Below are 16,664 nucleotides of genomic sequence, written 5' to 3'. Positions count from 1 at the left end.
CACACAGTGGACTCTCAGTGAAAGTCAGCTACTGTTGCTATGTGTCAACCTGAAGAACCCAGAGTCCTCCAACAGTCCCATTAATAGAATTCCCCCATTTCACAGATGAGAAAACTGAGGCTCAGAGAGGTCAAGGTGCTTTTCTAAGGTCACACAGCTAATGAGTGGTCCAGCCAGGACTTGAACCAGATCTGGGCTCACCGGGGTCCCTGCTCTTCCTAACTTCCTCCGGGGGGGTTAGGTTGGGGGCAGGGTTTCCTGTCACCTCCAGCCCCAGCCCTGAGACCAGCGAAGTTGGGTTTGGATGGCACCAGACTCTGTCTAAATGCGGAAAGCCCCGGCAGGCAGGGGCTGAAGAGGCAGGCCTTCTGCTGGTGACCCAGTTTCCCCGCCAGCCCCCCGCCCCCCGCCGCCTGGGGTGGGTTTGAGCAGATGCTAGTAGGATGCCAGGAGGACCATTCCTCCAGCCCTTGAAGAAAGGGGCTGACTGCCAGACCATTCAGCTAAAGCCAGGAAAAACAGCCTCTTGCCAGTGGCTGCTCTGTCTTGGAACTCTCGATTCGTGCAGAACGGATGGTGTCCTGCCCTTTCTCCAACACCTTCTGTGACTTCTCCGGGCCCAGCAGGATGTGGCTCCACATATTTTATTCAAATTCATGGTCTTTCACCCAACTAGGCCTTTGCTTATGCTGAGTTCCCTGCCTGGAACACCCTCCCCACTCCAGATTTTCTCACCCTTGTGAATTTGTCGCCTGACCCCCTGTTAAGGCGCAATTATAATATCCCCTCTCCCAGGAAACCTTTCCTCTAGGTAGAGCCCCTGCTCCTTCAGCCCCATCTCTCCCTTGGGGCTAGGAGTGTCTACGTCTACCTCTGTCTTGCCCAGATCGGGGGCTCCTCTGGGACAGGGTTGGAGCTGAGGCCTCTTGCTGTCCCCAGCACCATCCAGCAGAAGACTGGGCATGAGAGTGTAACAGTAGAGGTTGCAGGAGGTGTCTAGTGAATCAATGAACCAAATCTTCAGCCTGGAATCTAAGGCTTTGTGTTTGGCAAACTCCTGTTCATGCTTCAAAACCCACCTTGCAGGCTGGGTGTGGTGGCTCACGCCTGTAATCCCAGCACTTTGGGAGGCCAAGGCGGGCAGATCGCAAGGTCAGGAGTTCGAGACCAGCCTGGCCAACATAGTGAAACCCCTTCTCAACTAAAAATACAAAAATTAGCCAGGCATGGTGGTGCGCACCTGGAGTTACAGCTACCTGGGAGGCTGAGGCAGGGGAATCACTTGAACCCGGGAGGCGGAGGTTGTGGTGAGCTGAGATCACACCACTACACTCCAGCCTGGGCAACAAAGTGAGACTCCATCTCGAAACAAAACAAAACAAAACAAAAATAACAAAAACACCCGACCTCGCATGCTTCCTCCTCCAAGAAGCCTTCCTTGATGTCCCAGCAGCATTTTCTGGGAAAGACAAACTTGGAGGCCAGGGCTCCTCTGTCCAAACAAGAACACAAGGGGCCGGGCACGGTGACTCACACCTGTAATCCCAGCACTTTGTGAGGCCGAGGCAGGTGGATCACGAGGTCAGGAGATAGAGACCATCCTGGCTAACACGGTGAAACCCCGTCTCTACTAAAAATACAAAAAATTAGCCGGGCATGGTGGCGGGCGCCTGTAGTCCCAGCTACTGGGGAGGCTGAGGCAGGAGAATCGCTTGAACCCGGGAGGCGGAGCTTGCAGTGAGCCGAGAGCGAGCCACTGCACTCCAGCCTGGGCGACAGAGTGAGACTCCGTCTAAAAAAAAAAAAAATATATATATATATATGTGTGTGTGTGTGTGTGTGTATATATATGTGTATATATATGTGTGTATACATATATTTTTGTATATATATCTCACAAAGGGTTGATGAGGACTTCAGATACTCCCAACATCGTGGCCTTTTCCACAACTCTGCCTTTGGCCTCCGGGAGGCAGTGAAGTTCAGGGATTCCCAAGCTGCATTTAGCGTTAGGTAGCGGTTAGGGTAGAGTAGGTTAGAGAGGAAGAAAGACATTGTCATAGGAAGTCTCTCTGGCCGGGCGTGGTAGTTTACGCCTGTAATCCCAGCACTTTGGGAGGCGAGAGTGGGCGGATCGCTTGAGCCCAGGAGTTCGAGACCAATCTGGGCAATATGGCAAAACCTCATCTCTACAAAAAAAAAAAAAAAAAAAAAAAAAAATTAGCTGGCCGTGGTGGTGCGCGCCTGCTAGTTCCAACTATTCGGGAAGCCGAGGTAGGAGGACTGCTGGAGACTGGGAGGCAGAGGTCGCAGAGAGCCGCGATCGCACCACCGTACTCCAGCCTGGGCGACAGTGAGACCCTACCTCAAAAAAAAAAAAAAAAAAAAAGGAAGTCTCTCGGATTCCAAAATCAGTCAAAACCAGTGCTCTACACCTTCGCGCGCCGAGGGACAGCGCCCCGCGCGCGCAGCCAGCCTTTTCCCTACAGCTTCGAGGAAACCAAGGTAAATTCAATCATTGAACCCGGGCCCTTTAAGAAGCGAGCATGAAGGGGCGGGGTCAAATCAAGCCTTGCCCCAGGAGCGGCTACTGTGGGCACCGGATTTACAACACGCATGCGCCGAGCCCACGCGGTTCCGGGTCCCAACATTTGGCTCCAAGAGCTCTGTTCGCAGAGAAACAGATTCACACAAAAAGCCACCGCCCCCGAAACCCGCGGGAAATCTGTTTTCTTTGAGAGGCCCGGCCTCCGGTCATTGGCGGTTTCCCTGATCCTTTCTCCCAAATCTTCCGGCAGGGGATTGATCGAGGCGACTTTTAGGACTGGGGTGGGCGAAGGAGTGGCGGGTCTCCTCCCAAGTTACAGGTGAGGACGTGCAGGCCAAGGCGTAGCCGAGATCGCGCCGCCCTGTGGCTTGAGGAGGCGCCTGGATTCGAACCAAGGCTGTCCCCAATCCTAAGCCCTGCGAGGTCTTGTGGAACCGACATGACCCACTCTTTGGTTTGTCCAGAGACAGTGAGCAGGTAAGAGTCTGTGGGGACAGGCAGTGGCGAAGCCCTAAGCCTGGGGTCGAGCCCTCAGTGGACAGAGCTGTGGAGGTCAGGCCCTCCGCGGAGCTGAGAGCTGGTCTCAGCCCCTCTTTTTGCCCTGATCCTGGTGCCTCCAGGGTGAGTTCGGTGCTGAATCGCAACACCCGGCAGTTTGGAAAAAAACATCTTTTCGACCAGGATGAGGAGACATGTTGGAACTCAGACCAGGTGAGGCTCCTCCCTCGACCCTTCATCTCTGGGGTGATTCAGATTCAGATTTCATGGCTTGAGAACGTCAGGGGGCCCCCATAAGTGGCCAGGAAAGGAACAAGTGCCAAATTTCTCTCTTCTCCCCCTCAACAAGGACTGTGTGAATGAGATAGGCATAGCAGGGCCCTGCCTGCAATGAGCTTGTGCCTCAGTTTTCCTGTCTGCTTCCAGGGCCCCTCCCAGTGGGTGACACTGGAGTTTCCCCAGCTCATCCGTGTCTCCCAGCTGCAGATCCAGTTTCAGGGTGGCTTCTCCAGTCGCCGGGGCTGCCTGGAAGGTACTAGGAGGCCCTGGGTGGCGGGGGTTCCAGGGGTCACCCCAGACACTCATTGCCTTTCTCTGCTGAAGGTTCACAGGGCAGTCAGGCTCTCCGCAAGATTGCAGATTTCTACCCTGAGGACAGCAACTCGCTTCAGATATCCTGCCCCTGCTTCTGGGGTGGGGTGGTCTGTGCCTTTGGACTCACCCAAACCTGAATGGGAACCCTGATGTGTGATCTTGAACACATGACCTCTAGGACTCCATCACTTTTTCTGTAAAATGGGGCTGATGACCACCTGTTCTGTGTCAGAGGCTTAGAGGGGCCTGCAGCTTCCCCAGGTTGCCCACATCAGTGGAGTCTGAGCTGGGTCTGAAAGAGGTGGGGGCCTGCGGGTGGGAAACCAGAAATCACCTGTTTCCCTTGACTGCCCATGATCACACTTTCCCCATGCCAGCTGCTGAAGTGGACCGGCTGAAGGTGACATTTGAGGATGCCACTGACTTTTTTGGCCGTGTGGTCATCTACCACCTGCGGGTGCTTGGGGAGAAGGTGTGAGACCTCTGGGGGCTGTCTCCTCCAGGAAGCCCTCCGGGAAGCACAGCAAAGTCCCTCAAATTCTGCACAGAAGGTTTATTGGTTTCTCTTGGGAAGAGTCCCCTCCCACCACCTGTCCAGGAGCTGCCTTTGAAGCCAGTTCTAGGTTTCCCCAGCTCTGGCCGACCGTTTTGTTCCCTGAGTGTCTGAGTCCCCAGCGGGCGGCCTTCACTCAGGGTCAGCGGGCACCAGGTTGCTCTGGAAGAGCTTGAGGATGTGGTTCTCGATCACCTGTTGCACTGAGATGGGGCAGGGAAAAGGTGGGCTGTGAGTTTGAATCGGGAGGGGCATGGAGGCGCCAACCTGCGCTCTCCCCTTAGGGAACAAACAAGGACCCCTACAGAGACCTGCATTACAGAGCAAAGCTGGGAGAACCTAGGCCCCATCCCAGGAACCTCAACTTCCCCTGTTAGTAAAAATGCATTTTTATAGCTTTTCAGAATTATTAATATAAAAATATTTCTTACCAAGCAAAATGTGTGAATTGTGACTTTTATGAAAAGATGGGCCTGGGCGTGGTGGCTTACACCTGTAATCCCAGCACTTTGGGAGGTCCAGAGGGGAGGACTGCTTGAGCTCAGGAATTTGAGGCCAGCTTGGGCAACATAGCAAAACCCTGTCTCTACCAAAAAAAGTTAAAAATCAGGCTGGGCTTGGTGGCTCACACCTGTAATCCCAGCACTTTGGGAGGCCAAGGTGGGCGGATCACTTGAAGTCAGGAAAGGCCAGCCTGGCCAACATGGTGAAACCCCATCTCTACTAAAACTACAAAAATTAGCCAGGTGCAGCCAGGTGCGGTGGCTCACGCGTGTAATACCAGCACTTTGGAAGGCTGAGGTGGGTGGATCACCTGAGGTTGGAAGTTCGAGACCAGCCTGACCAACATGGAGAAACCCTGTCTCTACTAAAAATACAAAAAATTAGCTGGGCATGGTGGCACATGCCTGTAATCCCAGCTACTTGGGAGGCTGAGGCAGGAAAATTGCTTGAACCTGGGAGGCAGCGGTTGTGGCGAGCCGAGATCGTACCATCGCACTCCAGCCTGGGCGACAAGAGCGAAACTCCATCTCAAGAAAAAAAAAAAATTAGTCGGGTGTGGTGGCAGGTACTTGTCATCCCAGCTACTTAGGAGGCTGAGGCAGGAGAATTGTTTGCCTGGGAGGCAAAGGTTGCAGTGAGCCGAGATCATGCCATTGTACTCCAGCTTGGGTGACAGAGCGAGACTCTGTCTCAAAAAATACATTAAAAAGATTTTACAAATTAGCTGGGTAGACTGGTACATGCCTGTAGTTCCAGCTACTTAGGAGGCTGGGGCAGAAGGACGGTTTGAGCCCAGGAGTTTGAGACCAGCCTGGGCAACATAGCAAGACCCTGTCTCTTCTAAAAAAAAAAAAAAAAAACAACACAGCCAGGCATTGTGGCTCATGCCTATAATCCCCGCACTTTGGGAGGCTGAGGCAGGCGGATCACAAGGTCAGGAGTTCGAGACCAGCCTGACCAACATGGTAAAACCCCTGTCTCTACTAAAAATAAAAAAATTAGTCAGGCATGGTGGTGCACGCCTGTGATCCCAGCTACTCAGGAGGCTGAGGCAGGAGAATCGCTTGAACCTGGGAGTTGGAGGTTGCAGTGAGCCAAAATCGCGCCATTGCACTCCAGCCTGTGTGACAGAGCGAGACTCCGTCTAAAAAAAAAAAAAAAAGCAACAACAAAAAATTACTCAGGCGTGGTGATGAATGCCTGTGGTCCCAGCTACTCAGGAGGCTGCGGTGGGAGGATCACTTGGAGCCTGGGAGGTCGAGGCTGCAGTAAGCTCTGCCTGCCCCACTTCATTCCAGCCTGGGTGATAGAGCAAGACTTTTTGCCTCGAAAAACAAAACAAAACAAAACAAAAACAAACCCCCTGAAAACGAGAGGAGGGATGAGGAATGATTTCCATCCCAAACACAGTAAAACTCCGAAGGAAGGTGGGGGGATATTTCCTGAAGCCCTCCATCCCTACCATGAACCCAGGGGGTCGGTTCAATTGGGATCTCCCCATTTTATGGATGGGGAAGTTGGGGTCCCATTGTGACAGAGGAAATGGAGTCAAATTCGGGTCTGCCCATGGTCCCTGTTCAAACCCACTGCCCGCCATGGAGAGGGGCGGCCTCCATGGCTCTGTGCGCTGTGGCCTGGCTGCCTACCCTTTGGTGTCCTCACTGCCAGGCCTCCGCAGGGGCAATTCCTCCCACCTGGATGCCATTCTCCCTCCCTTCAGGTCCCCCAGAATCCTTCCCTGACCTCCCCATCCCAGGGCTGGGCCCATCTCACTTCTTGGGGTCTCAAGCTTAAGAAACATTCCTCCAGGAAGCCCTCTGACTTCCATTGGCCACTTTGGGGCTCTTTGATGAGAAGCCCCTCTTTGGGCCTCTCCATGCCTATGTGTCCCACATCATGGCCCCAGTCACTGACACCCATTGTCCTCCCTACCCCAGCACATGCGGAGCCCCAGGAGCCAGGACTGGGATGTGCCCAGGCGGGACCCCATTCCTGCCCTGTGTGTCTCAGGCCGACCTTTCCGGTATCCCAGGGCCACGGCAAGGTCCATCGGGGTGTAGCCAGAGTCGGCTTCGGTGGTGAGGTCAGCACCGCGGGCTGCAAGGGAGAGGGGAGGGTGCTAGAGGGTGGGGCCTGGGAGCCCAGAATGGGGTCTGGGGACCTGGGAGATCCCATGGCACCCCTCATTCCCCACAATGCAGTCGTGGGTCTGCCTATTGCCCATGTGGCCTTTTGACAAGAGTCTAACCTCTGCTATCTCGGTCTCCACTGAAGAACGTGGCTGAAGGGTCTCTGAGCCATGGAGGATGGAGGTGCTCAGGCTCTGGGCCAGATCCTAGACCCAGACCCTGACTCCCGTGTGGTCCTACCACCTCCTCCCCTCTGATCCACCCTCCGAGAAGAGCAGGCAGTGACCACCTGCTCCAATAACTCTTCAAGCAATGCTCGGGCGTCTCCCTACCCTCAGGATCCCCGCAGGGCCTCCTGGAGCGCTGGGGCCCTTGGGGCCAGTCCCGACTCCCACTCACCCAGCAAGGCCTCAACGCATTTCACGTGGTTCCCACGCACAGCGTACAGCAGCGGCGTCCCTCCATTCTGTTGTGGGTAGGGGCAGGAAAAACCAAAGGTTTACCTCTTCCTCATTCTCACAATGCCTTGTACTCTCTGGCCTCCAATAGAATGTGGTTCCTTCTCCTGCTCATCACTGGGCCCATCTCTCTTTTTGGGGTCTTAAGCTTAGACACCTTCCTCCAGGAAGCCCTCTCTGACTTCCCTTGGCCACACGGGGCTCTTGCAGCCACCTGTGCATCTGTCATCATAGCGCAATTCACTGCATCTCAGCTGCCTGTTTCCATGTCTGCCTTCCCCACATGGGGAGCTCTGCTCTGTGAGGCTGGGAATGGGGCTGTCTCGTGTTCTCGGCACCCAGAGCAGGCCTGCATCTTTCAGGTGCTCTGTGAATGTTTGAGGCAGGAATGAAGGCCCGGAGGCTGAGAGGTCCTGGGGGAGGGCAGTCCCTCACCCAGTCATAGATGTTGATGTCCACGTCACGCTCCAGCAACAGCCCCACAATGTCTGTATAGCCGCCAGTGCTGGCCAACGACAGGGCGCTCTCTCGCTCTTTGGCCAGGATGTGGGGGTCGGCACCCTGCAAGGAGAAGAAGGGGCAGTGATGGGATGGGTTGGGGCATACCCAGGAATCCTGGGGTACCCACAGCAGCTGCATCTTTTTTTGTTTGTTTGTTTTTGTCTTCGGAGACGGAGTCTCGCTCTGTTGCCCAGGCTGGAGTGCAGTGGCACGATCTCGGCTCACTGCAACCTCCACCTCCCGGGTTCATGCAATTCTCCCACCTCAGCCTCCAGAGTACCTGGGATTACAGGTGCCCGCCACGACGCCTGGCTAATTTTTGTATTTTTTTAGTAGAGACAGGGTTTCACCCATGTTGGCCGGGCTGGTCTTGAACTCCTGACCTCAAGTGATCTGCCCGCCTCAGCCTCCCAAAGTGCTGGAATTACAGGCACGAGCCACCACACCCAGCCAGCAGCCGCATCTCAAAGACAAGGCACCAGCAAACACAGCCAAGAACCCAGCCCACCCTAAGACCCCCGGGAACCCCCCAGCTGCCCAGCTTGGCTGGGACGCACCCACTCCAGCAGGAAGCGAACGGTCTCAATCTCTCCAAAGGCCGAGGCCCAGATGAGGGGAGTGAAGCCGCGCTCGTCTGGCTTGTTGACGAGGTTGTCACCTGGCAGGAGGGGGCAGGCGATACCACCAGGCTGCACCCCTGCCCCCTATCCCCAGTGCTGCCAAAGGGGGACGAGGTGGGGGGCTGGGGTTAGACAGGAATGAAGGGGAGTGTACGTCGATGGACATACATGGACAAGGTCACACAGACAGGTAGATACAAGCACACACGTGGACACTCACAGGTCACATCAGCGTCATGAGTGGGCATGGACACCCATATGCACACCACCCAGGCGCGGACATGCCTGCACACGTGTGTGGACACGCACCTTTCCGCAAATGCTCCTTCAGCTGGTCCAGCTCCCCCTGCGCTGCGAGCTGGTGGATGGACAGGGCTGGGGCAGGACAGAGGCAGAGTCCTCACTCGTCCCCTTGCTTCTCTGTGCTTCAGTTTACCCTCTGTCCATAACTGCTCCTCACAGGCCCTCCCACCCTCCTACTCCTCTCCTTGTTGGGGACCGTGGGCTCACTCACAGTCTAGGGTGGCCGGCAGAGCTGACACCTCGTTCCCCCGCTGCCGGTTGGTGAGAGTGGTGGAGTGCTTCAGGGAGTTACCTGCTGGGAGAGAGACAATAGGCCTCAGTTTCCCCTCGGTAGATGTTCTGAGGCTTCAGGACAGAAGCCCATTTGGTTTTTTGCTGCTGCTGTTGTTGTTGTTGTTTGAGATGGAGTCTTGATCTGTCCCCCAGGCTGGAGTGCAATGGCGTGATCTCAGCTCACTGCAACCTCCACCTCCTGGGTTCAAGCGATTCTTGTGTCTCAGCCTCCCAAGTAGCTGGGATTATAGGCGCCCACCACCACGCCTGGCTAATTTTTGTATTTTTAGTAGAGATGGGGTTTCGCTATGTTGGCCAGGCTGGTTTCAAACTCCTGACCTCAAATCATCCACCTGCCTCAGCCTCCCAAAGTGCTGGGATCATAAGCTTGAGCCACCAAGCCTGGCTGTTGGGCTTTTTTTTTGAGACAGAGTCTTGCTCTGTTGTCCAGGCTGGAGTGCAGTGGTGTGATCACAGCTCACTTCAGCCTCAACCTCCTGGGCTCAAGCCACCCTCCCACCTCAGCCTCCTGAGCAGCTGAAACTACAGGTACGACCATACCCAGCAAATTAAAAAAAAATTATTTTGGTAGAGATGGAGTCTTGCTATATTGCCCAGGCTGGTCTCAAACTCCTAGGCTCAAGCGATCCTCCTGCCTCGGCCTCCCAAAGTGCTGGGATTACAGGCACGAACCACCATGCCACTGCCTTTGGTATCTCCCTGGGGTCTTGGAGCTACCCAAGGCAGTGCCTGGGACTCCACCATTCACTCACTCTACTCTCTTGAATACCTAGGATGCGTCTTTCTCCTCCCTTCCTGGCAATGTTCTGGGCAAACAAGACACAGTTTTTGCCTTCTAGGGAGTCTGGGGTCAAGTAGGTGCATCAGAAATAAAGACATAATAAAAAACTTCAAGTTGAAATAAGTGTTCAGAAGAACTTAAGGCTGGGCACGGTGGCTCACGCCTGTAATCCCAGCACTTTGGGAGGCTGAGGTAGGTGGATCACCTGAGGTCAGGAGTTTGAGACCAGCCTGACCAACATGGTGAAATTCCATGTCTACTAAAAACACAAAATTAGCCAGGCGTGGTGGCAGATGCCTGTAATCCCAGTTACTCGGGAGGCAGGAGAATCACTTGAACCCAGGAGGCAGAAGTTGCAGTGAGAAAGATCACGCCACTGCACTCCAGCGTGGGCAACAAGAGCGAAACTCCGTCTCAAATTAAAAAAAAAAAAAAATTAAAAGCAGGTAGAAGAGGACAGAAAGAAGGGAGCACAAGGAATAAGTCCTTCTTAGGCAATGTGGTAACTGGAGGGCCTCCCCAAGGTGACACCACCGAGATCTTAGGAAGTCAAAGAAATCAGCTACAGGTACTGGGCACGGTGGCTCACGCCTGTAATCCCGGCACTTTGGGAGGCCGAGGCAGGCGATCACCTGAGGTCAGGAGTTCGAGACCAGCCTGGGTAACATGGCAAAACTCTGTCTCCGCTAAAAATACAAAAATTAGCTGGGTGTGGTGGTGTATGCCAGCTACTTGGGAGGCTGACGCAGGAGAATCGCCTTAACCCAGGAGAGGGAGTTGCAGTGAGTTAAGATAGTGCCATTGCACTCCACCCTGGGTAACAGAGCAAGACTCCGTCTCAAGAGAGGGGACTCCGGGAGGCATCTCAAGAGTGGGTAGAGGGAAAAGGAGGGGAGGGGAGGGGAAGGGAAGGGAGGGGAGCCTGGGCAACAAGAGCAAACCTCCGTTTAAAAAACACAAAAAGGCCGGGCGCGGTGGCTCAAGCCTGTAATCCCAGCACTTTGGGAGGCCGAGACAGGAGGATCACAAGGTCAGGAGATCGAGACCATCCTGGCGAACACGGTGAAACCCCGTCTCTACTAAAAATACAAAAAATTAGCCAGGCATGGTGGCGGGTGCCTGTAGTCCCAGCTACTCGGGAGGCTGAGGCAGGAGAATGACATGAACCCGGGAGGCGGAGCTTGCAGTGAGCTGAGATCCGGCCACTGCACTCCAGCCTGGGTGACAGAGCGAGAGTCCGTCTCAAAAAAAAAAAACCACAAAAAAACCAAAAATGAACTGTAGTCCCAGCTACTCAGGAGGCTGAGGCAGGAGAATGGCATGAACCCAGGAGGCAGAGCTTTCAGTGAGCTGAGATTGCGCCCCTGCACTCCAGCCTGGGCGACAGAGCGACACTCCATCTCAAAAAAAAAAAAAAAAAAAAAAAACCCGGAGGCGGGAAGGGAGGGGAGGGGAGGGGAGGGGAGTTAGCTATAGGAAGAAGTGTAGGAAGAGCATTCCAGACAGGAGTGGCAGCAACAAAGGTTGTGGGAGGGAACTAAATTAGGCATACTCTTGGACTCTAATCAAAAATAAATCCTCAGTTCCTCAGTAAGTAAAACAGGATGACCATCTGATCCAGCAGTTTCACTCCTAGCTATCTACCCTCAAAGAGTTAAAAACAGGTGTGGGCCGGGCCCGGTGGCTCAAGCCTGTAATCCCAGCACTTTGGGAGGCCGAGACAGGCGGATCACGAGGTCAGGAGATGGAGACCATCCTGGCTAACCCGGTGAAACCCAGTCTCTACTGAAAAACACAAAAAACTAGCCGGGCGAGGTGGCGGGCGCCTATAGTCCCAGCTACTCAGGAGGCTGAGGCAGGAGAATGGCATGAACCCAGGAGGCGGAGATTGCAGTGAGCTGAGATCCGGCCACTGCACTCCAGCCTGGGCGACAGAGCGAGACTCCGCCTCAAAAAAAAAAAAAAAAAAAAGGGTGGAAGGGCCAGGCACTGTGGCTCACGCCTGTAATCCCAGCACTTCGGGAAGTGGAGGCTGGCAGATCACTTGAGCCCAGGAGTTGGAGACCAGCCTGGACAACATGGCAAAACCCCATCTCTACAAAAAATACAAAAATTAGCTGGGCATGGTGGTACACGCCTGTAAACCAGCTACTTGACAGGTAGCTGGATTCTCGTGAGGCACGAGAATCGCTTGAACCTGGGAGGCGGAGGTTGCAGTGAGTCGAGATCGCACCACTGCACTCCAGCCTGGGCGACAGAGTGAGACTCGGTCTCAAAGGAAAAAAAAAAAGGAAGGAAGCACTGATCCATGCTATGATGTGGATGAACTCTGAAAACGTGATGCTGAGTGAGAGGGGCCACACACAAAAGGCCACATAGTGTTATGATCCCACTGGTACGAAACGCCCAGAACAGGATAATCTAAATAGATAGAAAAGCAGATTGGTTGCCAGGGATGGGTGGAAGGAGATTGGAGAGGGACTGTTATGGTATGGGGTTTCCTTTTGGGGTGATGAAACTATTCTAGATAGGCCAGGCGTGGTGGCTCACGCCTGTAATCCAAGCAGTTTGAGAGGCTGTGGCGGGCGGATCATGAGGTCAGGAGTTCAAGACCAGCATGGCCGATATGGTGAAACCCCATCTCTACTAAAAAAACAAAAAATTAGCTGGGCATGGTGGTGCATTCCTGTAATTGCAGCTACTTGGAAGGCTGAGGCAGGAGAACTGCTTGAACTGGGACCCGGGAGGTGGAGGCTGCAGTGAGCCAAGATTGAGCCACTGCACTCCAGCCTGGGCTACAGAGCGAGATTCTGTCTCAAAAAACAAAGAGGCTAGGCGCGGTGGCTCATACCTGTAATCCCAGCACTTTGGGAGGCTGAGGGGGGTGGATCACCTAAGGTCGGGAGTTCAAGACCAGCCTGGGCAACATGGTGAGACCCTGCCTCTCAATTAAACAAAAAAAGAAAAAAATTAGCCAGGTGCGGTTGCATGCCTATACTCCCAGCTACTAGGGAGCTGAGTGACGTAGGAGGATAGCTTGAGCCCAGGAAGTTGAGGCTGCAGTGAACTATGATCTCGTCACTGCACTCCAGCCTTGGTAACAGAGCGAGAACCTGTATCAAAAAGCAAAAACAGGCCGGGTGCGGTGGCTCAAGCCTGTAATCCCAGCACTTTGGGAGGCTGAGATGGGCGGATCACGAGGTCAGGAGATCGAGACCATCCTGGCGAACATGGTGAAATCCCGTCTCTACTAAAAAATACAAAAGAACTAGCCAGGCGAGGTGGCGGGCGCCTGTAGTCCCAGCTACTCCGGAGGCTGAGGCAGGAGAATGGCATAAACCCGGGAGGCGGAGCTTGCAGTGAGCTGAGATCGGCCACTGCACTCCAGCCTGGGCGACAGAGCGAGACTCCGTCTCAAAAAAAAAAAAAAAAAAAAAAAAAAAGCAAAAACAGGCTGGGCACAGTGACTCACGCCTGTAATCCCAGCACTTTGGGAGGCCGAGGTGGGTGGATCACCTGAGGTCAGGAGTTCAAGATCAGCCTGGACAACATGGTGAAACCCCGTCTCTACTAAAAATACCAAAAACATTAGCCGGGCATAGTGGTAGGAGCCTGTAATCCCAGCTACTCAGCAGGCTGAGACAGGAGAATCAGTTGAACCCAGGAGGCGGAGGTTGCAGTGAGCTGAGATCGTGCCATTGCACTCCAGCATGGGCAACAAGAGTAAAACTCCGTCTCGAAAAACAACAAAACAACAACAAAAAAACGAAAGCAAGACAAAGGTTCCATCTGGGGCCTGACAATCCATCGTGATGGAATCCCAGAGGGCCAATCCCAGAGGAGGTATCCTACCCTGTGGCGAGGAAACACTGGCATCCGGTTCGGGATTCACAGGCTCGGGGGTGCAGGGGAAGAGACTGAGGACCACAGTGTCTGAGCCATCTGCGGCCTCCTCTCCCGGGTCTTCAGGGTCCCCAAGTTCTGAGGCAGGGGGCAGCTGGGTCAGGATGAGGTCCTCTGCAGGCTGGGTAGGCTCCATGAGGAACGCTGGCGGAGGTGTCAGACGGGGAGAGATGACAATAATTATCAACAGCTATAATAAAGTAGGCACCGACTGCATACCTAGCCTTGCATTGTGAGGGTGGGTAAACTGAGATCCAGGTTAATCACCAGAGCCAGGGAAATGAAAACCAGAGTCCAACTGCTTTTGAGGTCTACCCTCCCCCACCACCAAAGCACCTGCAATGTGCAATGTTTAAAAGCCTGGGCTCTGGCTGGGCTCGGTGGCTCACGGCTGTAATCTCAGCACTTTGGGAGGCTGAGGTGGGTGGATCACAAGGTCAGGAGCTCGAGACCAGCCTGGCCACCATGGTGAAACGCCATCTGTACTAAAAATACAAAAATTAGCCAGGTGCGGTGGCGGGTGCCTGTGATTCCAGCTACTCGGGAGGCTGAGGCAGAGAATTGCTTGAACCCGGGAGGTGGAGATTGCAGTGAGCAGAGATCACACCACTGCACTCTAGCTTGGGGGACAGAGCAAGACTCCGTCTCAAAAAAAAAAAAAAAAAAAGCCAGGGCTCTGGGGTCAGCTGTCTGGGTTCGAATCCCTCAATTTATAGGCCGTGAGAACTTGGGCATGTGACTTAATCTTTGAGCCTCAATTTCCTCCACGACAAAATGTGGAAATGAGCCGTACAACGAATTACGTCTGTACATAGCTTATCCAGGGGTCTGCTAAGGGCGGAGCTCAATAAATATTCGCTATGGTTGTTGGGGGGGGTCCCCAGAATGAGTGAGGGCTCAACAAAGGTGTGATTGGTCCCATTCCCACCCGAGCTTCCCAAATCGATCCAGGAGGTCCACTCACCTCCCCACGAGCCTCCTCTGTCCCCCCGCGCCTAAAGCCCAGTTCTCTCAAAACTTGGGGGCCCAAGTCACAAACTTTTCTCTTCCAATGGATATAGCGGGAGGCAAGCTGGAGACTGGACCCTCAGCGCTCCGGCTTCCTCTGCTAGGGCAGAAAGCAACTTGATACTCGACCGCTACCCCCACCCCAGAGCTCCCCCACTGCGCGTGCGCACCCCGCCCCCCAAAAGTGAGGAAGGGCCCAAGCAGTAAGTACTGCCTCTAGCCCTTTAAGACTTAGGGGAGGGCGTGGGTTCCGCTGGGTCCCTGGGAGGGCAGTTGCGCCTGCGCCTTCTTTTCCCCTCCTCACCGACTCCGAGGGAATGGGCGGGGCCTAATGGGCTCTGAGAATTTCACAGCGCCTGTGCCCGCTTACCTTTACCCCGCCCACAGATTTTTCCAGAGGGAGCCAATCGGCTCCGGCTTCGGGTAGATGGGCGGGGCTATCTCAAGAAGAAGCTGTAGGGGAAGTACGCGGGGCGTCTGGAACTTAAAGGGGCAATGTACCTTTGCCGTCCCGTTCCACAAGGTCCCTTCTGCGGTCTCAAAGGCTTATAAGCAAGGGCGGCGGCAGAGGGCTAAAGAAGGGAGTTTATGCGGTCCGAGTGGGTAATGCGTGGAGGGCTCCCCCAGCTTGTCTCTCAGGGAAAAGAGGGTTCAGAAAGGGAGAGAGTTCTTTCCCCTCTCCTGCCTGGGTGTCCCTCTACCAGCCTCAGGGGCGTCGCGCCCCCTCCTCACCGCCCCACCCCCGGGTGTGCCTCCTTCCCTCCGTCTCACAGCCCCTTTCCTGTCCGCGAAGACTGAGGAGCGGGGAGGGCGGGCCCTCTGACGCCGGAACTGGAACCGTGCGGCGTCCAGTTTCAGCAGGGAAGACTTAGGTGGCCGTCCCAGCCTCCAGGCTTCCGGTCCCGTTTCCCGGTTCGCTCGGCCGCGGTCGCTATGGAGGAACCAGAGATGCAACTCAAGGGGAAGAAAGGTGGTGCGGGCCTCCGGGCGGGACAGAGGGGGCCGGGAACTCGTGGAGGGGCGGCCTTACAAAGGCCGGGCGCAGAGGGACCGTGCGAGGAGCAGTGATTGAACTGCCGTCCAACCCGAGCTCGGCCGCTGACTAGTTTTGAAACCTGTAGAAAGGCCCCGTATCTGCTTTAATTACCCGTCCCCCCCAGGACTGTTTCAATAATTCAGTAGCTGAGGCTGGGAGTGGTGGCTCACGCCTTTGTAATCCCAGCACTATAGGAGGCCTAGGCGGGAGCATCGCTTGAGCCCGAGATCAGCCTGGGTGACATAGCGAGACCTCGTTTCTAAAAAAATACAAAAATTAACTGGGCGTGGTGGCACACGCCTGTGGTCCCAGCTACTTGGGCGGCTGAGGTGGGAGGATTGCTTGAGCTCGGGAGGTCGAGACTGCACTGCAGTGAGCTGTGATCGTGCCACTGCACCCCGCCCTGGGTGACAAGTGAGACCCTGTCTAAAAAAAACAAACAAAAACCAAAATTCAACTATCTGATATTTGTAATGCATTGACAGAATCCCCGGGGTAAAGTAATCGCTGTGCGTGTTGTTTCCTTTTTTTTTTTTTTTTTTTTTTTGAGACAAGGTATCACTCAGTCGCCTAGGCTGGGGTGCAGTGGCGCGATCATGGCTCACTGTAGCCTCAATCTCTCTGGCTCAGGCAATCCTCCTGCCTCAGCTTCTCCAGTAGTTGGGACTACAAGCGCACACCGCGTCAGGCTAATTCTTTAATTTTTTTTTTTTTTTTTTTTTTGACAGAGTCTCGCTCTGTCACCCAGGCTGGAGTGCCGCGGCGGGGTGGGATCTCGGCTTACTGCAACCTCAGCCCCCTGAGTAGCTAGGATTACAGGCACACACCACCATGCCCGGCTAATTTTTTTGTATTTTTAGTAGAGTCGGGGTTTCACCATGTTGCTCAGGCTGGCCTTGAACTCCTGACCTCGAGTGATCCGCGCACCTTGGCC

The 16,664-nt window shown here is 54.5% G+C and overlaps 3 protein-coding genes across 64 annotated transcripts in view; 2 read left to right on the top strand and 1 right to left on the bottom strand.

The window, feature by feature from the left end:
- Positions 1–2,607: 2,607 nt before the first annotated feature.
- NR2C2AP (nuclear receptor 2C2 associated protein) lies at positions 2,608–4,633 on the top strand. 3 transcript variants are annotated; one of them, XM_077978575.1, is made up of 6 exons: positions 2,608–3,025; positions 3,169–3,259; positions 3,473–3,578; positions 3,650–3,717; positions 4,002–4,112; positions 4,478–4,633. In XM_077978575.1, the coding sequence occupies exons 1-6, from the start codon at positions 2,988–2,990 to the stop codon at positions 4,568–4,570; spliced, it is 507 nt and encodes a 168-aa protein (XP_077834701.1). In that variant the 5' UTR covers positions 2,608–2,987; the 3' UTR covers positions 4,571–4,633. The 3 variants fall into 3 exon arrangements, with proteins under 3 accessions (XP_077834701.1, XP_077834703.1, XP_077834702.1); XM_077978577.1 differs by lacking the exon at positions 4,478–4,633 and having other exon boundaries at positions 3,650–3,739; positions 4,018–4,320; XM_077978576.1 differs by lacking the exon at positions 4,478–4,633 and having other exon boundaries at positions 3,996–4,206.
- RFXANK (regulatory factor X associated ankyrin containing protein) lies at positions 4,173–15,598 on the bottom strand. Of its 50 annotated transcripts, none has more exons than XM_077976861.1 (12): positions 15,065–15,539; positions 14,651–14,791; positions 13,636–13,830; positions 8,920–9,000; positions 8,715–8,780; positions 8,343–8,443; positions 7,720–7,845; positions 7,226–7,292; positions 6,714–6,794; positions 5,150–5,199; positions 4,625–4,733; positions 4,182–4,396 (listed from the first exon to the last, which is right to left on the bottom strand). In XM_077976861.1, the coding sequence occupies exons 3-12, from the start codon at positions 13,820–13,822 to the stop codon at positions 4,326–4,328; spliced, it is 939 nt and encodes a 312-aa protein (XP_077832987.1). In that variant the 5' UTR covers positions 13,823–13,830; positions 14,651–14,791; positions 15,065–15,539; the 3' UTR covers positions 4,182–4,325.
- The window catches only part of BORCS8 (BLOC-1 related complex subunit 8), a 26,751-nt gene continuing 25,245 nt past the window's right edge, over positions 15,159–16,664 (top strand). For 9 of the 11 annotated variants that reach the window (XR_013408513.1, XM_077975679.1, XM_077975674.1 and 6 more), the window contains exon 1: positions 15,593–15,664. Coding sequence is in view for 10 of the 11 variants with exons in the window: in XM_077975679.1 (XP_077831805.1) it covers positions 15,628–15,664 (37 nt within the window). In the remaining variant the exon portion in view is untranslated. 11 annotated transcript variants of the gene reach the window in all.

The sequence above is a fragment of the Macaca mulatta genome, chromosome 19 (assembly GCF_049350105.2).
Source record: "Macaca mulatta isolate MMU2019108-1 chromosome 19, T2T-MMU8v2.0, whole genome shotgun sequence".
NCBI lineage: Eukaryota > Metazoa > Chordata > Mammalia > Primates > Cercopithecidae > Macaca > Macaca mulatta.
The sequence above is the reverse complement of the archived record's forward strand: the minus strand, read 5'-3'. Positions and strand labels throughout refer to the sequence as shown.

Bases quoted from the DNA above. Each gene is read 5' to 3' on its own strand.
- NR2C2AP (XM_077978575.1), top strand. From the start codon at position 2,988: ATGACCCACTCTTTGGTTTGTCCAGAGACAGTGAGCAG. The intron at 3,260-3,472 runs GTGAGGCTCCTC...GTCTGCTTCCAG, and splicing joins CATGTTGGAACTCAGACCAG to GGCCCCTCCCAGTGGGTGAC. The intron at 4,113-4,477 runs GTGTGAGACCTC...CTCTCCCCTTAG, and splicing joins TGCGGGTGCTTGGGGAGAAG to GGAACAAACAAGGACCCCTA.
- RFXANK (XM_077976848.1), bottom strand. From the start codon at position 13,822: ATGGAGCCTACCCAGCCTGCAGAGGACCTCATCCTGACCCAGCTGCCC. The intron at 6,795-7,225 runs GTGAGTGGGAGT...TCTCCCTTGCAG, and splicing joins ATGCGTTGAGGCCTTGCTGG to CCCGCGGTGCTGACCTCACC. The intron at 5,225-6,629 runs GTAGGGAGGACA...TTTTTTCTTGAG, and splicing joins GGGGCTCCGCATGTGCTGGG to ATGGAGTTTCGCTCTTGTCG.